At 45.0% G+C, this 22,241-nt stretch overlaps 1 protein-coding gene across 1 annotated transcript in view; it reads right to left on the reverse strand.

Moving 5' to 3' along the window:
- LRP11 (LDL receptor related protein 11) overlaps positions 1 to 22,241 on the reverse strand; it is a 52,469-nt gene that overhangs the window by 6,362 nt on the left and 23,866 nt on the right. Inside the window, exons 3-6 of the mRNA XM_043888204.1 lie at positions 20,171 to 20,312; positions 13,385 to 13,510; positions 12,381 to 12,587; positions 1,538 to 1,633 (exon numbers count right to left, since the gene is read on the reverse strand). Of these exons, the coding sequence (XP_043744139.1) occupies positions 1,538 to 1,633; positions 12,381 to 12,587; positions 13,385 to 13,510; positions 20,171 to 20,312 (571 nt within the window). The remainder of the gene's footprint in view (positions 1 to 1,537; positions 1,634 to 12,380; positions 12,588 to 13,384; positions 13,511 to 20,170; positions 20,313 to 22,241) is intronic.

Here is a 22,241-nt window from a genome sequence, read left to right on the forward strand (position 1 = left end):
GGATACAATCTCTGGGTTTGCAAAGAGCTGGACATGACTGAATCGACTTAACACACACACACACACACACACTTCTAAAACACACCATGCTAGTTTTCTCAGGAATGAGCTAAGTAGATGGACTTCTGTTCACAAGACTGAGAGTGACACTCAGGTGTGTAACAATTAGGACAGGCCCCGGGCAATCAGAACCGAGGGTCTCTGGACACATCTGGCCATGGAGGCAAGGGGCGAGCCCCGTTCTCTGTGTCTGTTGGCAGGGGGCAGGCTCTTCTTTTTTCTTTATTTCTTGACTGCAGCACTGGGTCTCAGTTGCTGTGAGCAGAGGCGGTTACTCTCTGGTTGCGCAGCGCTGGCTTCGCATTGTGGTGGCTTCTCTTGTTGGGGCGCACAGGCTTAATTGTTCCACAGCATGTGGAATCTCCCCGGATCAGGGATTGAACTGGCGTCCCCTGCATTGGTAGGCAGATTCTCAACCACTGGACCACCAGGAAAGTCCAACAGGCTCTTTTTATTCAAATATCCTGGGACAGCTAAGTCCAGCAGGTCCACAGACTGGGCAGCATCTAGATACTTGATATCTGGATATTTTATTATTTAAAATTTTATTTATTATTTAAAATTTATGCATTATTTAACAATGTTATTTAAAAATTAGATGTGACCATTGTTATGAGACTACTTCTGGGGTAAAAAGAAAGTTTTCTCAGTGTTTAGATCTGTAGCTTAATAATCATATTTTGTTCTCCTAAATTGTATTTTACTAATTTGTTTGTGAGATTTAGGATCAAAATCTACCTTTCTACAGGACTATGTTGAAAGTGTTTCCTGTCTAGTTAAAAATAACCAAAACCATGAAATTACAGTATTCTTCTTCTACTTACTAAATATCCCCTCTACCTCCTGCACACTTTCCCCATTCCTGTGTCTTCCATCTCTTGTCACTGAAGCACTTGGAGAAAGAACTGTATACTCTAACACCTCTGCCCTTGTTGATCACAAATAACAGTCATAATAGCCATCACTTGTATGACTTATCAAATGAGCCAAGCAATATGCTAAAAGCTCTGTAGTGATATCCTATCTATTCTACCTAACAGCTCTGGGTATAGTTATTACACCCATCTGACCAATGAGGAAATTGAGACCCAGAGAGAGAAGATAACCTGGTCATGGAGTTAGTGATGGAGCAGGGGATTTGAACCTTGGCATCTGATTCTAGAGCCCATGTTCTTAACCACTGTGTCCTGAGTATTACTCCTTCCACAGAATGTTATGCCTGGGAAAGGGACTGTAGTGATCATCCACTCCAGTCAACTTATAGAACAGAAAGCTGAGGACAAAACCTGTGAAGATACTAGTTCAAGAGCCCCAAGATGAAGTGTGATATAGGAGATGAGAATTTACAGTTTTTCTGACCCATAGATCCCTGTTCTTGTCACGAACTCTTGTAAATTTGCTTGATAACCTCAGCAACAGGATACATGGTCCTGCAATTGTTCCGACCCTGCAATGAGTTTCCAAGGTGAACATTTACCTGCTTCTGGGGCCGGGTGTTCCCCTCCTCCTCGATTGCTCTTTGACTCAAAAATATAATTTTCCTCTTTTCTATTCTTCCCTGAGGAATCACCATCTGTGGAAAATAATAAAACATACTGAAGGTTCATCAGAAACTTCAGGAAATAGATGTGAAAATACAGCCATATATTTTTTTTAGGAAGAGCTTAAAGAAAGGACTTACAGGCTTTATTTCCCCAATAAACATAGGCCTGTGTTTGATACTAAAACACAAGATAACCAATGTGACCAACTGAATAACGCAGAGGTGAGGCTAGTGGAAAACCACTGGACAGAGATGGGAAACAAGCTCACCGCTCCAGAACTTTCCCCTCACCCCCACCCCTACCGCCCCACCCAAAGAAGGAAGGAGAAAGCTCAGCTAGAAAAGCCAAGGGTTAGGGTTGGACTTTATACCATAGAATGCAGAAACAGTCCAGAAACATTTTTTTCTTTAGAAACTGAACAGTGAGCACATATAAATCACTCACACAAGCTACTTCACTTTCTTACCTCAACGCTGTTTGGCAGGCATTAATAGCTCTGTTGCTTTTTTTTCTGGTTAGTCTCAGAGAGGTTCAGTGCTTACCTGGGTTCATTCAAGTAATCAGTGAGTCATAGGGTTGAGATTCAAACTCAGATGTGTCTAACTGCTTATTGGTGGAAACCAGCACTTCTGATGTAATGATAGCTTGCTCATTGCTTACCTGTTCTATTCAGTTAAATATACTCCTGAGAGTAACAGAGGATTAAATCTTAGAGTTTTCATCTCAGGTTCTGATGAGCCAGGGCTGTGTCATTCTATTATCTGCCATCTAGGAATTCATGGCACTTGTGTGCTCAATGATATTGATAATATCGTAATGAATGAGTTAGTGGAGTTACCCTCACATGGAAGTGTAATTTCAGGTGAGACTTTTGCAAAATAAAATGCTCAATGGAAATAAATCAGAAGTGATCTGCTGACATGAGGAATTTTATGAAGAAACAAACAAACAAAAAACTTTAAAGCTTCTTCAGCATATTGAAAACCAGAGACATTCCTTTGCCAACAAAGGCCTGTCTAGTCAAGGCTATGGTTTTTCCAGTGGTCATGTATGGATGTGAGAGCTGAACTATAAAGAAAGCTGAGCGCCGAAGAATTGATGCTTTTGAACTATGGTGTTGGAGAAGACTCTTGAGAATCCCTTGGACTGCAAGGAGATCCAACCAGTCCATCCTAAAGGAGATCAGTCCTGGGTGTTCATTGGAAGGACTGATGTTGAAACTGAAACTCCAATCCTTTGGCCACCTGATATGAAGAGCTGACTCATTTGAAAAGACCCTGATGCTGGGAAAGATTGAGGGCAGGAGGAGAAATGGACGACAGAGGATGAGATGGTTGGATGGCATCACTGACTCAATGGACATGAGTTTGGGTAAACCCCGAGAGCTGGTGATGGGCAGGGAGGCCTCGTGTGCTGCAGTCCATGGGATCGAAAAGAGTCAGACACGACTGAGCGACTGAACTGAACTGAACTGAACTGATGGGACTGGATATCATGATCTTAGTTTTCTCAATGTTGTGTTTTAAGCCAACTTTTTCACTCTCCTCTTTCACTTTCATCAAGAGGCTCTTTAGTTCTTCTTCACTTTCTGCCATAAGAGTGGTGTCATTTGGACATCTGAGGTTATTGATATTTCTCCTGGCAATCTTGATTCCAGCCTGTGCTTCACTGAGCCCAGTGTTTCTCATGATATACTCTGCATATAAGTTAAATAAGCAGGGTGACAATATACGGCTTTGATGTACTCCTTTCCCAATTTGCAACCAGTCTGTTGTTCCATGTCCAGTTCTAACTGTTGCTTCTTGACCTGCATACAGATTTCTCAGGAGGCAGGTCAGGTGGTTTGGTATTCCCTTCTCTTCAAGAATTTTCCATATTTCGTTGTGATCCACACAGTCAAAGGCTTTGAGGTAGTCAGTAAAGCAGAAGTAGCTGTTTTTCTGGAACTCTCTTGCTTTTTCGATGATCCAATGCATGTTGGCAATTTGATCTCTGGTTCCTCTGCCTTTTCTAAATCTAGCTTGAACATCTGGAAGTTCATGGTTCATGTACTGTTGAAGTCTGGCTTGGAGAATTTTGAGCATTACTTTGCTAGCGAGTGAGATGAGTACAATTGTGAGGTAGTTTGAACATTCTTTGTCATTGCCTTTCTTTAACAAATAGATTCAAGGGGTTAGATTTGATAAACAGAGCGCCTGAAGAACTGTGGATGGAGGTCGTGACATTGCACAGGAGGCAGTGATCAAGAGCATCCCCTGGCAACCCACTCCAATATTCTTGCCTGGAGAATCCCATGGACAGAGGCACCTGGCAGGCTTCAGTCCACGGGGTCACAAAGAGTCGGACACAACTGTGTGACTGCCACTTTCACTTTTTCACCAGTGCTGAAATTCCTCATGGCCCCAGTGGTTCTGTGAATAGGGGTTTCCTCTTGGTGTTTCATTGGGTGAGAAAACGGAGCATTTAACTTATCTTTCAGATACTCTGTTTTATACTCAGCACAGTTCAATGACTGCCCAGTATCCATCTTCACACACCCTTTTTGCATTCCCTTTACATCATAATTCTTATTTCTGTTCTTGCTTTTTAGACTAATTCATTGGTACCCTTTAAATAGCCACCAAATCTCATTGTATAGTCACGCACATATTTTGATCTCTGTTGCTTCCAAGGTAGGGTGTCTCTGGTGGCTCAGCAGCAAAGAATCCACCTGCGATGCAGGAGATGCGAGTTTGACCCCGGGGTCGGGAAGATCCCCTGGAGAAGGGAATGGCGACCCACTCCAGTATTCTTGCCTAGAGAATCCCACGGATGGAGGAATCTGGCGGGCTACAGTGGCAAAGAGTTAGATACAACTTAGCAACGAAACCACCATCATCTTCAAGGTATTAGTCATTTTTACATTCACCTATTCATTGTAAAATCCTCTAGCAGATAACAAAGTTCATCTTCCTAATGACTTATAGGGTTTCTACAGTGATTAACAAGATTTGGATTAAACAAATCCGTGGTGGGGTGAAAAATCAAATAAAATAGAATTGCTTATTTTGCCTTCTGAAAGACTGATTATCTGTTATACAAGAAAATATCATATGACAGTGATAATGACCTTTAATTAAGACTCTTTTAGGGATGTCATTTGTAAGGGGTCTAATGCTCAGAATGCCACCACTGAACTTAAAGCTCATAGAGAATGTAAAGACAAAGCAAATAGGTCTAAGAATATTCCTGCATAAATTATTTTTATTTAATGAAGAATGTAAACCTTCAGTGTATCTCTCAGACACCCTAGCGCTGCTCACAGAAGGTGCTGCCACTTACGTTTGATGTGCTATCCCTCTGGTTCTGAATGTTCATTGTTAAAACTGGGAAATAAGATGGAAAAGTGTATCTGTGTGGAAATGTCACTCTGTTGATTTGTGAGCTATGAATGTTCGCCTTTTAAAAATAATTTAAATGTATACACAAATGATTAATATTTAAATTGATATAGCAGCAAAAAAAAAAAAAAAGTGAGCCATCCTGTACTTTGGTTGTTGCTTTAATAAAGGATTTGCACAGGTACTAAAAAAAAAAAAGACCATCCCCAAGAAAAAGAAATTCAAAAAGGCAAAATGGTTGTCCAAGGAGACCTTACAAACAGCTGAGAAAGGAAAAGACGTAAAAGGTAAAGGAGAAAAGGAAAGATACACCCATTTGAATGCAGAGTTCCAAAGAATAGCAAGGAGAGAGAAGAAAGCCTTCCTCAGTGATCAATGTAAAGAAATAGAGGAAAACAACAGAATGGGAAAGACTAGAGATCTCTTCAAGAAAATTAGAGATACCAAGGGAACATTTCATGCAAAGGTGGGCACAATAAAGGACAGAAATGGTATGGGACCTAACAGGAGCAGAAGATATTAAGAAGAAGTGGCAAGAATATACAGAAGAACTATACAAAAAAGATCTTCATGACTCAGATAACCACAATGCTGTGATCACTCACCTAGAGCCAGACATCCTGGAATGTGAAGTCAAGTGGGCCTTAGGAAGCATCACTATGAACAAAGCTAGTGGAGGTGATGGAATTCCAGTTGAGCTATTTCAAATCCTGCAAGATGATGCTGTGAAAGTGCTACACTCAATATGCCAGCAAATTGGAAAACTCAGCAGTGGCCACAGAACTGGAAAAGGTCAGTTTTCATTCCAATCCCAAAGAAAGGCAATGCCAAAGAATGTACCAGAATACTTGGGTATATTTAAAGGTGTCTGCTGATTATAGCTCATTAGATGATATTTTCCAAAGAAGTTAGGTCAATGAAAGAGGACCTACTCCCTTCAAAATAAGTTTGTGGAAATAGCCATCTGATTATCTTCATTTGTGACAAGTATATTTCTTTGACTAAATCTTCCATTCATTTGAGAATCCAGTTGATTCCCACCACCACGCAGGAAGACAACAGACTATTCAGAATGAAAACATAAAATATAGGACATGTTAAAAAAGGAAGAAAGAAACCCTTTAAATATCCTTTGTGAGAATGTCCTCTCTGAATAAAATACTGTCCATGATAACCTGAAGGTCTAAGTTGCTCACTCGTTACCTCCAAAGATTAGTCCAACAGCGAGGCTTTGGCATATTTAGCATGGGAATTCGAGAAAGTACGGGCAAACACCCTCATCCCCATACAGAAATTGTGCATTCTCCTAAGTCCATGCTTTAATCCAGATCCTTAAAAAATGTGGCCAACCTGCGGGGATGAACATGTTTTCTAGTTATAAAAAGAAATCCAGGTTCAGGGTCAGAAGGGAGGCTTCAGAGGGAGGGGACATCCGTGTACCTGTGGCTGATTCATGTTGACGTATGGCAGAAACCAACATAATATTGTAAAGCAATTATTCTCCAATTTAAAAGTTATTAGACTAGTCAGAAAATGGAAGACATTTGTTAGAGTGTGGAATACAAAATATAACTATTAAAAAAAAAACCAACAACCCAGATTCAGTGTGAATGGGGATACCTGACCATTTTTCTAGCTAATCTGCAGAACTGGAAACCAGATTTCTTTCCTTCAGCTGGGTCCACACAAGAGGACAGCCTTGTTTACAGACGACTTGGACCATACAGAGAACAGGCCTCACAGCTGCAACCACCCCGGGAAACAGTCCAGCCATTGTGCGTCTGCATGAGCAAATGCCAGCCCCCCTGCGGCTCTGAGCGTACAGAGCATGCGTTCACCGGTGGGACTGAATATTCACCCACGCCCTTAACTTCATCCTTAGGAACATGCTTGGGATAAATTCCTAACAGCAGGCTAACTGGGTCAAGGCATACATACAAGGCTTCAGAAACTGCCTTCTGGAAGACTCTACTAATTTGAATCCCACCAAAAGTAGGTGAGACACTTCTCTATACACTTATTATTATTATGTTTTCACCTTTGCCAATGTGGTAGATTAAAAAACTTAATCTCATTACTTTCTATACTACATTATTAGTATTAATCTTAGTATCTCTTTAGCACGTCTTCAGGGAGCTTAGTCTTATTTATCCTCCCAAGCCTGTGCGGGAAGGAAGGAGCAGAAAAATCAACTTGTCTATATTTACTGTACTAGCTGATGATCCTTGTAAAACACTGGCGTAGGTCACAAACCATAATGCATTAAAATTTGTTTTAATGACTGGGTTGGGTCTTCGTCACTTTGTGCAGGCTTTCTCTGGGTGTGGTGAGTGGGCGCTACTTTTTGTTGTGGTGTGTGGGCTCTCACTGCAGCGGCTTCTCTTGTGGTGGGACACAGGCTCTAGGCGTGAAAGCTTCAGGAGTTGTGGCTCTTGGGCTTTAAGATGAGTAGGTTCAGTGGTGGTGGCTCAAAGGCTTAGTTGCTCTGCGGCGAGTGGGATCTTCCCAGACCAAGGATCGAACCCATGTCTCCTGTGCTTGCAGGTGGATTCTTATCCACGGCATCACCAGGGAAGCCCCAACAGTGCATTTTTAAATCTACTGATGTTATGCTGAGTATAACATAATTTCAAATCACAGGAAGGTCAGAGGCTGCGGATTCCAGTCTGGTGGTTCAGAGATGACGGAAGAGGAAGGAAATGGGGGCAGCTGTCCAAACAGAAACCACACACTGTGGGAGGCCCTTTCTAACACTTTCAAGGCTCTGTTCTTTTCTTCCCATTTTCTTTACCCTGGACTTGAAAAAAAATATTTTGGCTATCTTAGTACCCAGACCAGGGACTGAACTTGTGCCTAACCACTGGACTGCCAGGGAATTTCTACCCTGGATGTAATAATTTTGTGACTTTGATGGACATTTCATAACATGAAAATGTTCATAAGTGAGAAAAATGTTTTGTAAAATGATATCCTAATTTTGTTATAAGTGAATAAATGTACGTGTGTCTGTATATACATTTTGTTGTGGATCACAAAAAACTGTGGAAAATTCTTCAAGACATGGGAATACCAGACCACCTGACATGCCTCCTGAGAAATCTGTATGCAGGTCAAGAAGCAACAGTTAGAACTGGACAGGGAACAACAGACTGGTTCCAAATAAATAGGGAAAGGAGTATGTCAGGAGTATATTGTCACCCTGCTTATCTTACATGCAGAGTACATCACGCGAAATGCTGGGCTGGACGAAGCACAAGCTGGAATCAAGATTGCTGGGAGAAACATCAATAACCTCAGATCCGTAGATGACACAATCCTTATGGCAGAAAGCAAAGAAAAATTAAAGAGCCTCTTGATGAAAGTGAAAGAGGAGAGTGAAAAAGCTGGCTTAAAACTCAGCATTAAAAAAACCAGGATCATGGCATCCGGTTCCATTACTTCATGGCAAATAGATGGGGAAACAATGGAAACAGTGAGAGAGTTTATTTTGGGGGGGCCCCAAAATCACTGCAGATGCTGACTGCAGCCATGAAATTAAAAGACGCTTGCTCCTTGGAAAAAAAGCTATGACCAACCTAGACAGCATATTAAAAAGGAGAGACATTACTTTGCCAACAAAGGTCAGTCTAGTCAAAGCTATGGTTTTTCCAGTAGTCATGTATGGATGTGAGAGTTGCACTATAAAGAAAGCTGAGCACAGAAGAATTGATGCTTTGAACTGTGGTGTTGGAGAAGACTCTTGAGAGTCCCTTGGACTGCAAGGAGATCAAACCAGTCCATCCTAAAGGAAATCAACCGTGAATATTCATTGGAAGGACTGATGCTGAAGCTGAAGCTCCAATACTTAGGCCACCTGATGCAAAGAACTGACTCATTGGAAAAGACCCTGATGCTGGGAAAGATTGAAGGTGGGAGGAGAAGGGGATGATAGAGGATGAGATGGTTAGATGGCGTCATGGATTCAATGGACATGAGTCTGAGCAAGCTCTGAGAGTTGGTGATGGACAGGGAAGTCTGGCGTGCTGCAGTCCATGGGGTTGCAAAGAATTGAACACGAGTGACTGAACTGAACTGGGAGAAAATGCAACAAATTGTTAATGGTGAGTTTTGCTAGATGATTTTACTTCTTCATATTTTTCTGTATTTTCCAAATTTTCTACAGTAAGTACATATTACTGGAGTGATTAGGAAAAATAATATATAATAGAAATAATAACTGCATATCATCTCACTGCATCTATGAAACTCCATTCTTTACACCTTCACAGCCCAAGTCAAAGGTTTATTATTGAAAAGGACAGAAACAGAGATGCAGGGACTTCCCTGGTGTTCCAGTGGTTAGGACTCTGCTCTTCCATGGCAGGGGGCACTGGTTCAGTCCCAGGTTGGGAAAAAAGATCCCCGTGCTGCTGAGTCATGGGATGGATGACTCAGCCCCCAGCCCCCAAATAAGGAGAGCTGCAAATACATCTCAGACTGGGTGTCAACTCCCATTCACAGTGGTGGCAGCCTGGAGCATTACTTGCAAAAGGATTCTGAAGCTGTCTTCCCTCACCCCGCTGCCCCCACAGGAGACAGAACTGAGATCACAGAGCAGGATCTAGCATGGATAAGGGCTGATGGAGGCCTGCATGAGTCTACGGTTATTTATCTTCCCTGAAACAGACACCAGGCTAGACAGAGCCTTCGGGGTTACCAATGAAGCCCGAATTAATCAATGAGGAAACTGAGGCTCAGAGACATGAAGCAACTCCTCGGGGTTCTAAACACAGAGCTGGGACTAGACCTCAGGAAGGAGACTGGCCTTGGGTCTCCACTCTGCTTTCAGCTAATTCACTCAAGTTCACGTGTGCCTCTCCATCAAAGTGACGGAGCAGGAGTTCACCCGCTGTGGCCTCTGAGAACTTCGTGAGGTCGGTCAACTTCATCCCTGCTGCCAAAGACACCTGGTCCCCCCAGCTCTGCTCTTAGGTTCTCCATTTTCATACGGAGAAAATGGATTAAGACAGTCAAAGCATTGGATGAAGTGACAAAGTTCTCCCATTAGGTGGCGGTACCAGCAAGGAATAGATAAAGCAGGCCTTTGAAGGGCACTTGCCTAATGGTTTAGTTATTAAGATTCTGCCCTTCCAGTGCAGAGGCTGTGGCTTCAATCCTTATTTGGGGAACAAAGATATCTGTGGTATGACCAAGGTTTTGCTTTTTTGTTTTGTTTTTGTAAATCCTTTGTAGAGTATTTTGTAGATATATTTGTATCAAAGCACTTTAAATTTTACAAAGCAGATAACCTTGTAGATAAATTTACAAAGTAGATTAGAAGGAAATATTGAAAGTTAATGTCAATAAAAGGGTGGTATTTTACGTTATTTCTGTTTTCACTATTTGCATCTTCTGGATCTTCTATAATGAACAAAATGGTTTCATAAAGAAGTTACTGAAATAGTGAGAGATTATTTTGGTAATATTTTGTCTGCGCAGTTCGGCCTCTTGTCTGATTGAGAGAAGACAATGGACCAGCGTGGAAGAGAAAGGAGACAGGCAGGCCCTGATACTGTCTCTTATTTAAATATGAAGCGTGTGCTCACAGGGGTCTGATGCTCAGGTGCTGGGTGCTTTCCGTCTCTCCATCAGTCACAGGTCTTTGGGAAGGTTATAAAGGAAACGGCTGGGAGAGCGGATGTGTGGGGGCTGTTTGGCACTCAGGCGACAGGAGCCCTGCCCGCAGTGCGATCCCCACTGTGCTGCCAGCGTCGCCAGCCTTTGGCCCTCAGGAGCAGAACCTAGCCCACCCAGCACCCTCTAGTCCAGATCCTGGCCCACCTGGTAAAACGATAGTGGGGTCTGTCTCACACAAAGGCCTTTGCTGTGGGCTTTCCAGGTGGTGCTAGTGCTGAAGAACCCGCCTACCAATGCAGGAGAAGTTAGAGACACTGGTTCGATCCCTGGGTCAGGAAGATCCCCTGGAGGAGGGCATGGTAACCCAGTATTCTTGCCTGGAGAATGCCATGGACAGAGGAGCCTGGTGGGCTACAGTCCATGGGGTCACAGAGAGTTGGACACCACTGAAGTTTCTTAGCACGCACGTGTGCAAAGGCCTTTGCTACTTTCTTTTTTCTCCACACAACCTACTCTGGTCAGTTGTGGTGTTGACCCTGCCCTCAGTTTGAAGCTCAGTCCTTGGTTTGTCCCTTTCTGGGCTTCCTTGGTGGCTCGGTGGTACATAATCAGCCTGCCAATGCAGGAGACACAGGTTTGATCCCTGGGCTTGGAAGATCCCCTGGAGAAGGCAATGACAACCCTTTCCAGTATTCTTGCCTGGGAAACCCCATGGACAAAAGAGCATGGCAGGCTACAGTTCATGGGGTCACAAAAGAATCAGACATGACTTAGCAACGAAACAACAGATTTTGGTAAAATGTATGCAGAGTTTGAGTTCTTAAAGACATTTACAAAAGCACACAGAAATGTGTTCATCTATATTTCTCTCTCCTATGTCATATAAGTATCCAAATATAAAAGTGTAAACATTTTTAGAAGAGAATCCTGTAATGCTTTAGGAGTATGAATGTATTTTAAAACATTATTAGCCATCTCTTAAAAAAAGATGATAGATTTAGTTAAATTGGAGGCATGACACTGAATTACCAGCACATGCTACTTTTTCAATACAGTACATTATTTTCTTTACATTCACTTGCTTAGTGTGAAGAGGATTTACTTAAACATGTAAGGGTTATACTGTTTCACCTCAAAATAACCTAAAGTTTAGCACTTAGGGCATTAGTTTCCTTTAACATAGGCATTAAAACTTTTAAACTCCACCTTATTTACAATAAATGTATTGATACCTCTGGAGTATGTATTTTGTTCAGTCACTAAGTCGTGTCCTATTCCTTGCAACCCCATGAAGGGCAGCTAGGTTTCCCTGTCCTTCTCTATCTCCCGAGGTTTGCTCAAACTCATGTCCATGGAGTCAGTGACGCCATCCAACCATCTCGTCCTCTGTCGTCCCCTTCTCCTCCTGCCCTCAACCTTCCCCAGCATCAGGGTCTTTTCCAATGAGTCAGCTCTTCACATCAGGTGGCCAAAGTATTGGAGCTTCAGCTTTAGCATCAGTCCTTCCAATGAATAGTCAGGGTTGATTTCTTTTAGGACTGACTTGTTTGATCTCTTTGCTATATTTATGCGTATTTATGAATGTATTTAATAGGTGTTCCTTGCTATAAATAATCAGCAAAAATGTCAGGTTTTTTTTCTTTTTGGCCAAATCATTTGCTTTAAATCTGTCCTTTCTTTTAAGATATTTCCTTAACACTCTTCAAACAGAAGCTCACTTTGAGCCAAGAGTCATTGTAGAAAATGAGACTCTTTGAGAAAATCGGCTTCAAGTCCTTACCTGGCATCTCAAGATCAATGTGACTTTCTGGTCCCCCAAAGGTGGAATGATTCTTCTTCTCTGTGGTTGATAGTTCAGGTGTCTGTTTTGGGGTGGCAGGTTTCTCCGACTTTTCAGGCGATGCGCTCCGGCCTGCCTCTGCGCCTGGCCCCGGGGTTCTAGGCTGTGCCGGGGTGGTGTGGGTCTCCATCTCTCGGCCAGCGCTCACTGAGGGTGAAAGAGGTGCTGTCAGTTAGGTTCCTCCCCTGACCTTTACCTAAAACCACCACATTTGCAATAGATTCAAAACATATCACCTAAGATATTTCAGAGCCTCGTTGACGAACTACTAGCTCTTGTTTCCAAGTAAGTCATCAGTTCTCTTCCAAGAATTAGCTTTCTGAAATTTCTCATAAAGAAATAGACAAAGTACCCTTCAACCTAAGGTTCTGAGATCAGTCATCCTTCCTCAAGTTCTTCATTCAAGTACTTTCAGTTCTTCAGTAAACTGTTCACAGCCCTTCTTCCTTTCTTGCGGTGTTTATGTACACATTGCTGTTGTTCAGTTGCTAAATCATGTCTGACTTTATGTCCCCATGAGCTGCAGTATGCCAGGCTTCCCTATCCTTCCCTATCACCCTGAGTTTGCTCAGATTCATAAGAATGATTTATAGCTCTGACCTAGCAACACCCTAATGTCATAACTTTTCTAAAAAAAATCTATCAAAACAAAACATTAACTCATTTTAGTTTTCTTAAAAAGCATATGCTAAACAAACTTTTTAGGATGAGGAAGACTCTTTTAGAAAATTAAAAACTATCTCTTAAAATGTTAAGTAATACCAAACTTTGACATTTGTAATTTGCATTAAAGATTTACAGTAAATGCCCATTGAATTTAAGGCATAGCTTGTTCATGTGAAGTTATACTGAAACCAGGCAGAAAAAGAACACTGCTGAGTGTGCATTTACTGTCAGAATATAGACATCCCTTCTACCCCCAAAATGTGATGCAGGTGACTCACGATTTTGACAGAAAGCTTCATCAGACCCGTCAGGACACTGCTCCACTCCGTCACAAGCCAGCGTGATGTCAATGCAACAGCCGTCGTCACAAAAGAAGTGGTAGCGTGAGCAGACACTCGAGCATCCTGTTTGTAAACAAGTCTCAAGTCACAGGAGTGCAGAAAGGAAAGTGCTTCCACCGCGTCAGGATCAACCGAGACTGTGTGAACGATGGATGGCTTTGGGTGAGGAGATGCAGGTAATGAGGGGACACTTGACAGGCTGCGCGGCAGCAGTAGGTTCTGGAAGGTTAGGGGGTTTCTTCCTGACCTTCCTGACTGAACTCTCAGGAATCACCATGGGCTTTTCGTCTCAGGGTCCTTGTCCAAGCCAACAGAGCTAAAGAGGTGGGAGCAGAGAAGCAGCAGCTGCGGTCTTCCCCACCCAGCTCTGGGTGTCCTCCTTCAGGAGACTCACTCTGCATTCACGTGCTCCCCCATCACATCCTCAGCAGGCCCCTAACACTGGTCCATCCTCTGCACAGCACTTGGCTGGCTGACCCTATTTTATCAGAGACACTAGTTTGTTTGTTTTTTTTTTTAAAGTGTACCATTTTTAAAGTCTTTATTGAATTTTTACAATATTGTTTCTGATTCATGTTTTGGTGTTTTGCCCCGACGTATGTGGGATCTTAGCTACCCAACCAGGGATCAAACCTGTGCCCCCTGCATTGGAAGGTGAAGTCTCATCCTGAAATCTGAACCGCCAGGGAAGTCCCTGTGGGGTTTTCTATTTTTTTGGTCATTTTTAATGATTTAAAATTTTTTAAATTAATTAATTTATTTATTCTTGGCTGTGCTGGGTCTTCCGTGCTGCTCAGGCTTTTCTCTAGTTTCAGGGCCTGGGCTCCTCACTGAGGGCTTCTTTGTTGCTGAGCATGGGCTCTAGGGCGTCAGGGCTTCAGCAGTTGCGGCTCCCGGGCCCCAGAGCACAGGCTCAGTCGTTGTGGTCCATGGGCTTATTTGGTCCACGGCATGTGGGACCCTCCTGTACAGGGGTCCAACCAGCATCTCCTGCCTTGGCAGGTGGGTTCTTTACCACTGAGCCACCTGGGAAGCCCAGAGACACCACTTTTTACATGCTGCGTGTGTCTTGCATTCATGTTTCCTAAATAATAATTTTTACTGAGATCAACTTTCTACTGTTGAACCCTGTTTGCTGGCCATCATAGATCCGTGGTGCTGTAAAGAAAAAATAGAATCTTTAGCTACTAGCTAGTGAGAATTTATTATCTCCAAATAATGAAATTCCCTCCATTTTGGAGCGGTGGTGGTGGTTTAGTCGCTAAGTCATGTCCGACTCTTATGACCCCATGGACTGTAGCCCGCCAGGCTCCTCTGTCCGTGGGATCCTCCAGGCAAGAACACTGAAGTGGGTTTCCATTTCCTTCTCCATTTTGGAGTGCTCAAGAGCTTTTAACCCTCAGAGCTACAAGTATTTTCTTGAAAGGCATTCCCTGTGCCCCCAGCTCTGGAGTAAGCCAACTAATAACCACTGACACTGGTGATACAGACTAAAGGTATCAGGCTAAAGGAGTCACAAGGAGTCTATATTCTCCAGGGACAGATGGACTAGATAACTGTCTCAGAACACAGGAGAGCAACCATGATGATATTTCTGAGCATAGAATACACATCCAAGTGGGTCTTGGAAGCATTCTACTGGAAAGAAGTTCAGTTAAAATGCTGGGAAAATGGAGAAGGTAATGGCACCCCACTCCAATACTCTTGGCTGGAAAATCCCATGGACAGAGGAGCCTGGTATGGTGCAGTCCATGGGGTCGTGAAGAGTCAGAGATGACTGAGCGACTTCACTTTCACATTTCACTTTCATGCATTGGAGAAGGAAATGGTAACCCACTCCAGTGTTCTTGCCTGGGGAATCCCAGGGATGGGGGAGCCTGGTGGGCTGCCGTCTATGAGGTCGCACAGAGTCGGACACGACTGAAGCGACTTAGCAGCAGCAGCAGTGTGATTGCTGGGTAATACGGTAGTTGTATTTTTAATTTTTAGCTCTTAACTAGTTGCATAGTACATAACCCTTCTTAACTATAATTTCCTCATTTGAAATTCCATTAAGTTCTAAGTCCTTTTCCTGAACTGTTTTTATGCTCTCTCAATATAAATTGTTACTAATTAGAAAATTAAAACATGTATTTTAACACTTAAAAAAAAAATGCTGGGAAAAGAGTCCATCCAGGTGGAAGGCAATTTGAGGATACCTAGATTCTGGAGGAAGAAGAGGTGAAGAAAATAAATGGTGGCAGGGACATCCCTCGTGGTCCAGCGGTTAAGAATCCGCCCGCCAACAGGGGACAAGGGTTCGATCCCTGGCCTGGGAGGATCCCACTTGCCGTGGAGCAGTTAAGCCGGTGCGCCTCAACTACTGAGGCTGTGCCCTACAGCCCCCGAGCCATGACCACTGAGCCCCTGGCTTAGAGCCTGTCCTTTGCAGCAAGCGAAGTCGCCGCAAAGAGAAGCCTGTGCCCCGCAGCTCGAGTAGCCCTCACTCTCTGCCATTGGAGAAAGCCCTCATTCAGTAACACAGACCCAGCGCGGCCTAAATACATGAACGTGTGTGCTGTCTCTCAGTGTGTCTGACTCCTTGCGACCCTCTGGACTGTAGCCTGCCAGGCTCCTCTGTCCATGGGATTTCCCAGGAAAGAATACGGGGGTGGGTTGCCATCTCCTCCTCCAGGGGAATCTTCCCAACCCAGGGATCGAACCCGGGTCTCCTGCGTCTCCTGCCTTACAGGTGGATTCTTTACCGCTGAGCCAATACAGAAGCCCTAATAAATAAATAAATAAGCAAACACTTGTTAAGAAACAGTGGCAGAAAGAAGGGGACAAAGGAAATCAGCAGTTCTGGCTGAGCACGTGGGCCTAGAAAGGAGGATCTGCTTCGGTCACGGGGAAGGGGCTGGGAGGAGAAGTAAAGGGAAACTGCAGACAGCAAGTCAGGATGCAGCCTCTGCTCACACCTTTTAAATGCGTGACATGAAAATCCTAACCACCTCAAGGCTTTCCTGACTCCTTGGTCACTATGGAGACAGATCCATACGAACAATTTATCCATGTATTTCTGGATCAGTGGTCTCCGGACTCTTTTGACCATGTATATCTCCCATCTATAAATCATATGTATGTCCCACTGTAGTAACATATTTTAATACATGTTACAAAATAGACTGACAATTTAAAGAGGACTAAAAATGAATACAAATATAAGTTCTGATATTTTCTTGTCCATTTTAAAAAATGTCTTGACTGTCTGTGGGGGATCCTGTATGGAGATCACACAACTGGGTTACCTTGGAAGTGTCTGTTGGCTTGCTCTCTGAGTAGATTACTGCTTGTTTGTTTGTTTTTTATTCATTTTGACTAGATCATTTTTTGCAAAGCTTGAAAACATGTGGACTCTACATCCAAATCTGAATCAAGTTATCATAGAAACAAGGGTATATGCTTGTCTGTTTACTATAGAACTTGCATCTTTGATTACCAGAAAGCAAGCTAGCAGCAAGATCCGTATATATAATCAAGGGGAAGAAGCCCTCTCAATCCCCATCTCTCAGTTTCAACGTCTCCATGTGGTGTCCTATAGCTTCCCAGGTGACTTGGTGGTAAAGAATCCACCTGCCAATGCAAGAGACTCAGGTTTGATCCCTGGGTTGGGAAGATCCCCCAGAGAAGGGAATGGCAACCCACTCCTGTATTCTTGCTTGGAGAATCCCGTGAACAGAGGGGCCTGGCCGGCTACAGTCCATGGGTTCTCAGAGTCAGACATGACTTAGTGACGAAACAGCAGCAGCAGCAGCATGTGGTGTCTTATTAACTTTAATTCAGTTTGCTATTCCAATCTAACCAGTGAGTGATTCCAGAAGGCAGTTAACACAACATAATTCTTTCTATTTGCTGTATAAAGTTGCATACATAAGATCTCTCTCTCTCTCAAAGTTGCTCAGTTGTATCAGACTCTTTGTGACCCCCCTGGGCTGTAGCCCACCAGGCTCTTCTGTCCATGGGGTTATCCTGGCAATAATACTGGAGTGGGTTGCCATTCTCTTCTCCAGGGGATCTTCCCGACCCAGGGATCAAACCCTGGTCCCCCACATTGCAGTCAGATTCTTTTTTTTACCATCTGAGCCACCAGGGAATCCCTACGTAAGACCAATTACACCCGACTGGCCTTTCAGTAATAAGAGGTGAATCATATCACCCTCTGCAGCTTCAAACACACTTCCGTCACATTGAGAAAGGCCAGAAATGTACAACCGGCAACTTGGCTACTCTCTAGTTGCCTTGGGAGCCCAGAAGACTGGCCAGAGTGAATAAATCAGAGCAACAAGTAGCTGGTTGATGTCAGCCCTTTGCCTCCATCAGCTCAGGCCATTTCTCCCTTTGCTAATTTCTGTAGGGCTGACAGCTGCCCAGGAGCACTTCGGTCCCTGGCTAGGGAGCCCTGTTCCCAGGAGCACAGCCCTCCAGCTCAGCACTGGCCAGGTGCTTGGAAGTACAAGCAAATCCAGGTCCCCACTGGCCGTGACCTCAGCTGGACCGGGTGCCATTGTTTTCTACTCCCACCTGCCCCAGTGCACAGTCAGCATTGCCAGGTTTGTTTTAACTGGCCCTTCCGTATCGCTGCAGTAGGTCCACAAACAGGGCCTTGCTCCAGTACGGACTGGGATGCTGCCGGCTCATTCCCCATCGCCTACTCATGGTCGTCTACTGGACCGGAGTTTGGGGTACCATTTGCAGCCGCTCTTCCTTCCTCCAGGTCAAACTGAACCATGGTTGAACAGCAGTGAACCAACCTGATTTTTTGTTTTTAAGATTTACTTGTTTGTTTTTGGCTGCACTAGGTCTCCATTGCGGTGCTCAGTCTTTAGTTTCAGAGAACGGGGGCTACTCTCCAGCTGCGGTGTGAGGGCTTCTCATTGGGCTGGCCTCTCTTGTTGCCCAGCATGGGCTCTAGGGCACACAGGCTCCAGTAGTTGTGGCATATGGGGCTTAGTTACTCCGAGGCATGAGCAGCCTTCCTGGACCAGGGATCGAACCTGTGTACCATGCATTGGCAGGTGGATTCTTAACTGCTAGACTCCAGGGAAAGCCAGCCGACCTCATTTTGAATGTTGCTAGTATCTGTATCTTGCTAGCACTGTTTCTTTGTGGAAGGCAAATTACCAAGGTGGCAGAGTTCTTAGAATTCTAAAGTCTCCTTCCTTCATTTCTAATATGTACACGGACCGGTCTCTTTGATGGAAGACAAGGTCAGCCAAAGTACAAGCAAATCCAATGATTTTATTCTTTCTCCCGACTGCTCGCTTGATTACGATCCAAATATGGAGGAACCGAAGATATAGGAGACAGGCTACAAGTCTGCTAGAGCCAGGGTTAGTGAAGGGGCACTAATCAGGTCTGGGGATCAGGTCTGTGGAACTCAGCACCCATGCTCGCTTCCTTGCACACAGTTACCATTCAGGGCAGATGCCGAGAAAGTATCCCCCGACCGAGCCACAGGACTCTAGACACACACACACACACACACACGATCTCTGCAAAACCTCTATAGCTTTAGTGTTGCCAAGTTCCAAGTACATTTTTTTTTTTTAACTTGATGAGCTAATCTTAGAAATGTAGATGTTTAGGACAGCAAGAAACAGAGAGAAATGAGCTTACAATGACCAGCAGGATGTGGGAACCATTGTATGTATGTCGAGCTATATTATCAACGTGTCTGTGTTTCTCTGTAATCAACGTATCTGTGCTTCTCTGTAAAGTGTCCATGAAAAGTTTTCAACAGTCCTTTGAAATTGACACATGCACTGTACGTGTTTTATTATTTTTTTAATTTGTTTTAAATTTACCTCTTAGCTGCATTCTTTGAACATAGTATTAACTACCCCACCCTCTCCTGGGAAACCCAGATGTCTTTTATGAAACGGAATCAAGGAAAGATGGGGCATCTCTAAGGTCCTGTGACTCACACAGCCTATTGTCATCCCTGGAGTGTGAAGTGCTCCTCTGTTCCAGTGTCGCTTAACATGAAATATAGTGGAGCCTAGTTTTGTAATCATATTTTTAGTTAAGATTTTCCCACTCAGCATTTCCCACAAATAAAATGGAAGGGCCCATTATATTGCACAGTTAGAATATAAAATGGCAAATTTTTTTTTGTGTGGACCCTTTTAAGTTTTTTGTTGAATTTGTTACAATATTGCTTCTGGTGGTTTTTAAAAATAATTTTATTTACTTATTTTTGACTGGGCGGGTCTTCACTGCTGCTCGGGCTTTTTCTCTAGCTGCGGTGTGAGGGCTCCGCATTGCAGCGGCCTCCCTTGCTGTGGAGCACGGACTCTGGGGCACGCAGGCTTCAGTAGCTGCTGCATGTGTGCTGGGTGGATGTGGCTCCTGGGCGCAACTTAGTTGCTCTGCCGCGTGTGGGAATCTTCCCAGACCAGGGATAGAACCCGTGTCCCCTGCATTGGCAGATGGATTCTTTACCACTGACTGAGCCACCAGGGAAATCCTTGCTTCTGTTCTGTGTTTTGGTGTTTTGCCCTCAAGCACTGTGGGCATCTTAGCTCCCCGGCCAGGGAGGGAACCTGCAATCCCTGCCCTGGAAGATGAAGCCTCAACCACTGGACACCAGGGAAGCCCCTAAAATGCCAGTTTAACACCACCCTTCCATCCACAGCCTGGCTTGTGTTGGCCACCGTGAACGCGAGGGAAGGGCTTTCTTCTCACCTCCTGTGGAGAAGGCCACGGGAAGCACGGTCACTGACACGTTGTCGGAGCTCCTCTGCCCAGCAGTGTCCACCACTGTCAACTGAAGGGTGTATGTTCCTTCCCGCAGGTGGGACAGCTTCAGGGTTCCGGACTGAGGCACCTGATACCCAGACAGGAAACGTCACAATTAAGAACCCGAAGCACAGAATCTGACGTCCTCCTGAGCTGGAAATCAGTGCCATCCTTGGAGCAGTCCTGTGACCCCCTTCTCCACTCCTGGTCCTGGGCCTCAGAATACTGATCACACACAATTTTGGCAGGCTGGCCAGGAGACCTGAGTTCCGGTGGGTTTGGGGCCTGACACTCCCTTTCTTTGGGAAACTTCCCTCCCACTCCCACCCACGTGGTTGCAAGGGAAGGGTCATTATGACCCCTCCCTGTGGCCACAGGGGCGCGGCTAAGCCAAGGGGAGCGGGTAGCCAGGCAGGGGGTGAAGAGTGGATCTGCCCGGAGGAGGTGGCCGGGCAGACTCTCGCCCTCTCCGACTCTGGCTTGGAATCAGGCAGGCCGCACCAGGCGGCAGCCACGCAGCAGGTGACACCACTGTTTTTTGCTTCTTGGGACTTAGACAGGAACGCAGGGGGACTCGGGGGCGGGTGATGACCACACCGGAGCGTGCTGACGGGAGCCCCACAGCCTTGAGCAAGGTGTGTGAGAGAGAGGCTCTGCCCTCCACCCCAGCTGGTCTGCCCGAGCGCAGACCTAAGGCTGCGGAAGGCCAGCAGCCCGGGGGTTTGCTGCCCCGAGTGCACCGGGTAGATGGGAGGATGGAGTCAGTGCACTTGTGACTGGGGGACGCCGAGTGAGGCCCAGATGAAGTTAGTGGGGATTTTAAGAGACCAGGGAGGCACTGAGGCTGGGCGCTGGGTGGGGCATCCACACAGACATCAGCCTCACCCAAGCCCTGGTCAGATTTTTGTGAAGGTGAGTAAGGTACTGGGCTTCTGGATGTCAACACGCAGCGTGCCAGTGTCCAACTACACCTCAGCAGGCTGGGCCTTCTCCGGGAAGCCTCTTCCCAACGCTGGGTCTGGAAGGACAGAGCACCCCCCTCTAAGGGGCCAGTCCATCCACCTGGGCTCTGAAGCCTCCCTCTGGCCTTCTAAGGTACCTCCTCTCTGAGGCAGGAAAGACTGGATCCAGATCCAGACCTGGGTGCACTCGAATTTTGATCTTTTCAAATGAAATATCCCTTCCCTGCTTGCTTGCTTTCTTTGTGTGTGTGTGTGTGTGTGTGTGTGTGTGTGTGTGTGAGTTGACATTCTTTATTAAACGCAGCTCTAGTTGTCCTTATTCACTTGGCAGGATTAATATGGTTTTTCAAAGTAATTTTATTTATATATTGGTTGAACTGGGTCGTCTTCTCGTCTTTTTGTACTGTTTGTGAGGTTCTCGCGGCCACCTGATGTGAAGAGCTGACTCCTTGGAAAAGACCCTGATGCTGGGAAAGATTGAAGGCAGGAGGAGAAGGGGAGGTCAGAGGATGAGATGGTTGGGTGGCATCACTGACTTGATGGATATGAGTTTGAGCAAACTTTGAGAGATAGCAAATGACAGGGAAGCCGGCGCGCTGCAGTCCGTGAGGTCGCAAAGGGTCGGACACCACTTAGTCACTAAACAACAACAACAACAACTGGGTCTCTGTTGCCACTCAGGCTTTTCTCTAGAGGTGGTGCCCGGGCTTCTCCCTGCGAAGGCTCTAAGGCGCATGGGCTTCAGTACTTGCAGCTCGAGGGCTAAGTAGCTGCACATCACTCCCCCGGGGCTCTCGAACATAGGCTCAGGAGCCGTGGTGCATGGCGTGTGGGATCTCCCCAGACCAGGGATCGAACTTGTGTCTGCTGCATTGGCAGGTGGATTCTTCACTACTGAGCCACCTGGGAAGCCCCTTAATACGGGTTTTAACGACCCAAATTTCCCTCTGGCCCTTATGGGGCCAGAGCACTCTAGCAAACATAGCCGAAGTATGTAGAAGTTTGTCTCAAAAACTTTTTCAGATAAATAGAGTTTGAAAAATCTGCTTAGAGGG

This window comes from Cervus elaphus, chromosome 26 (assembly GCF_910594005.1).
Source record: "Cervus elaphus chromosome 26, mCerEla1.1, whole genome shotgun sequence".
Lineage (NCBI taxonomy): Eukaryota > Metazoa > Chordata > Mammalia > Artiodactyla > Cervidae > Cervus > Cervus elaphus.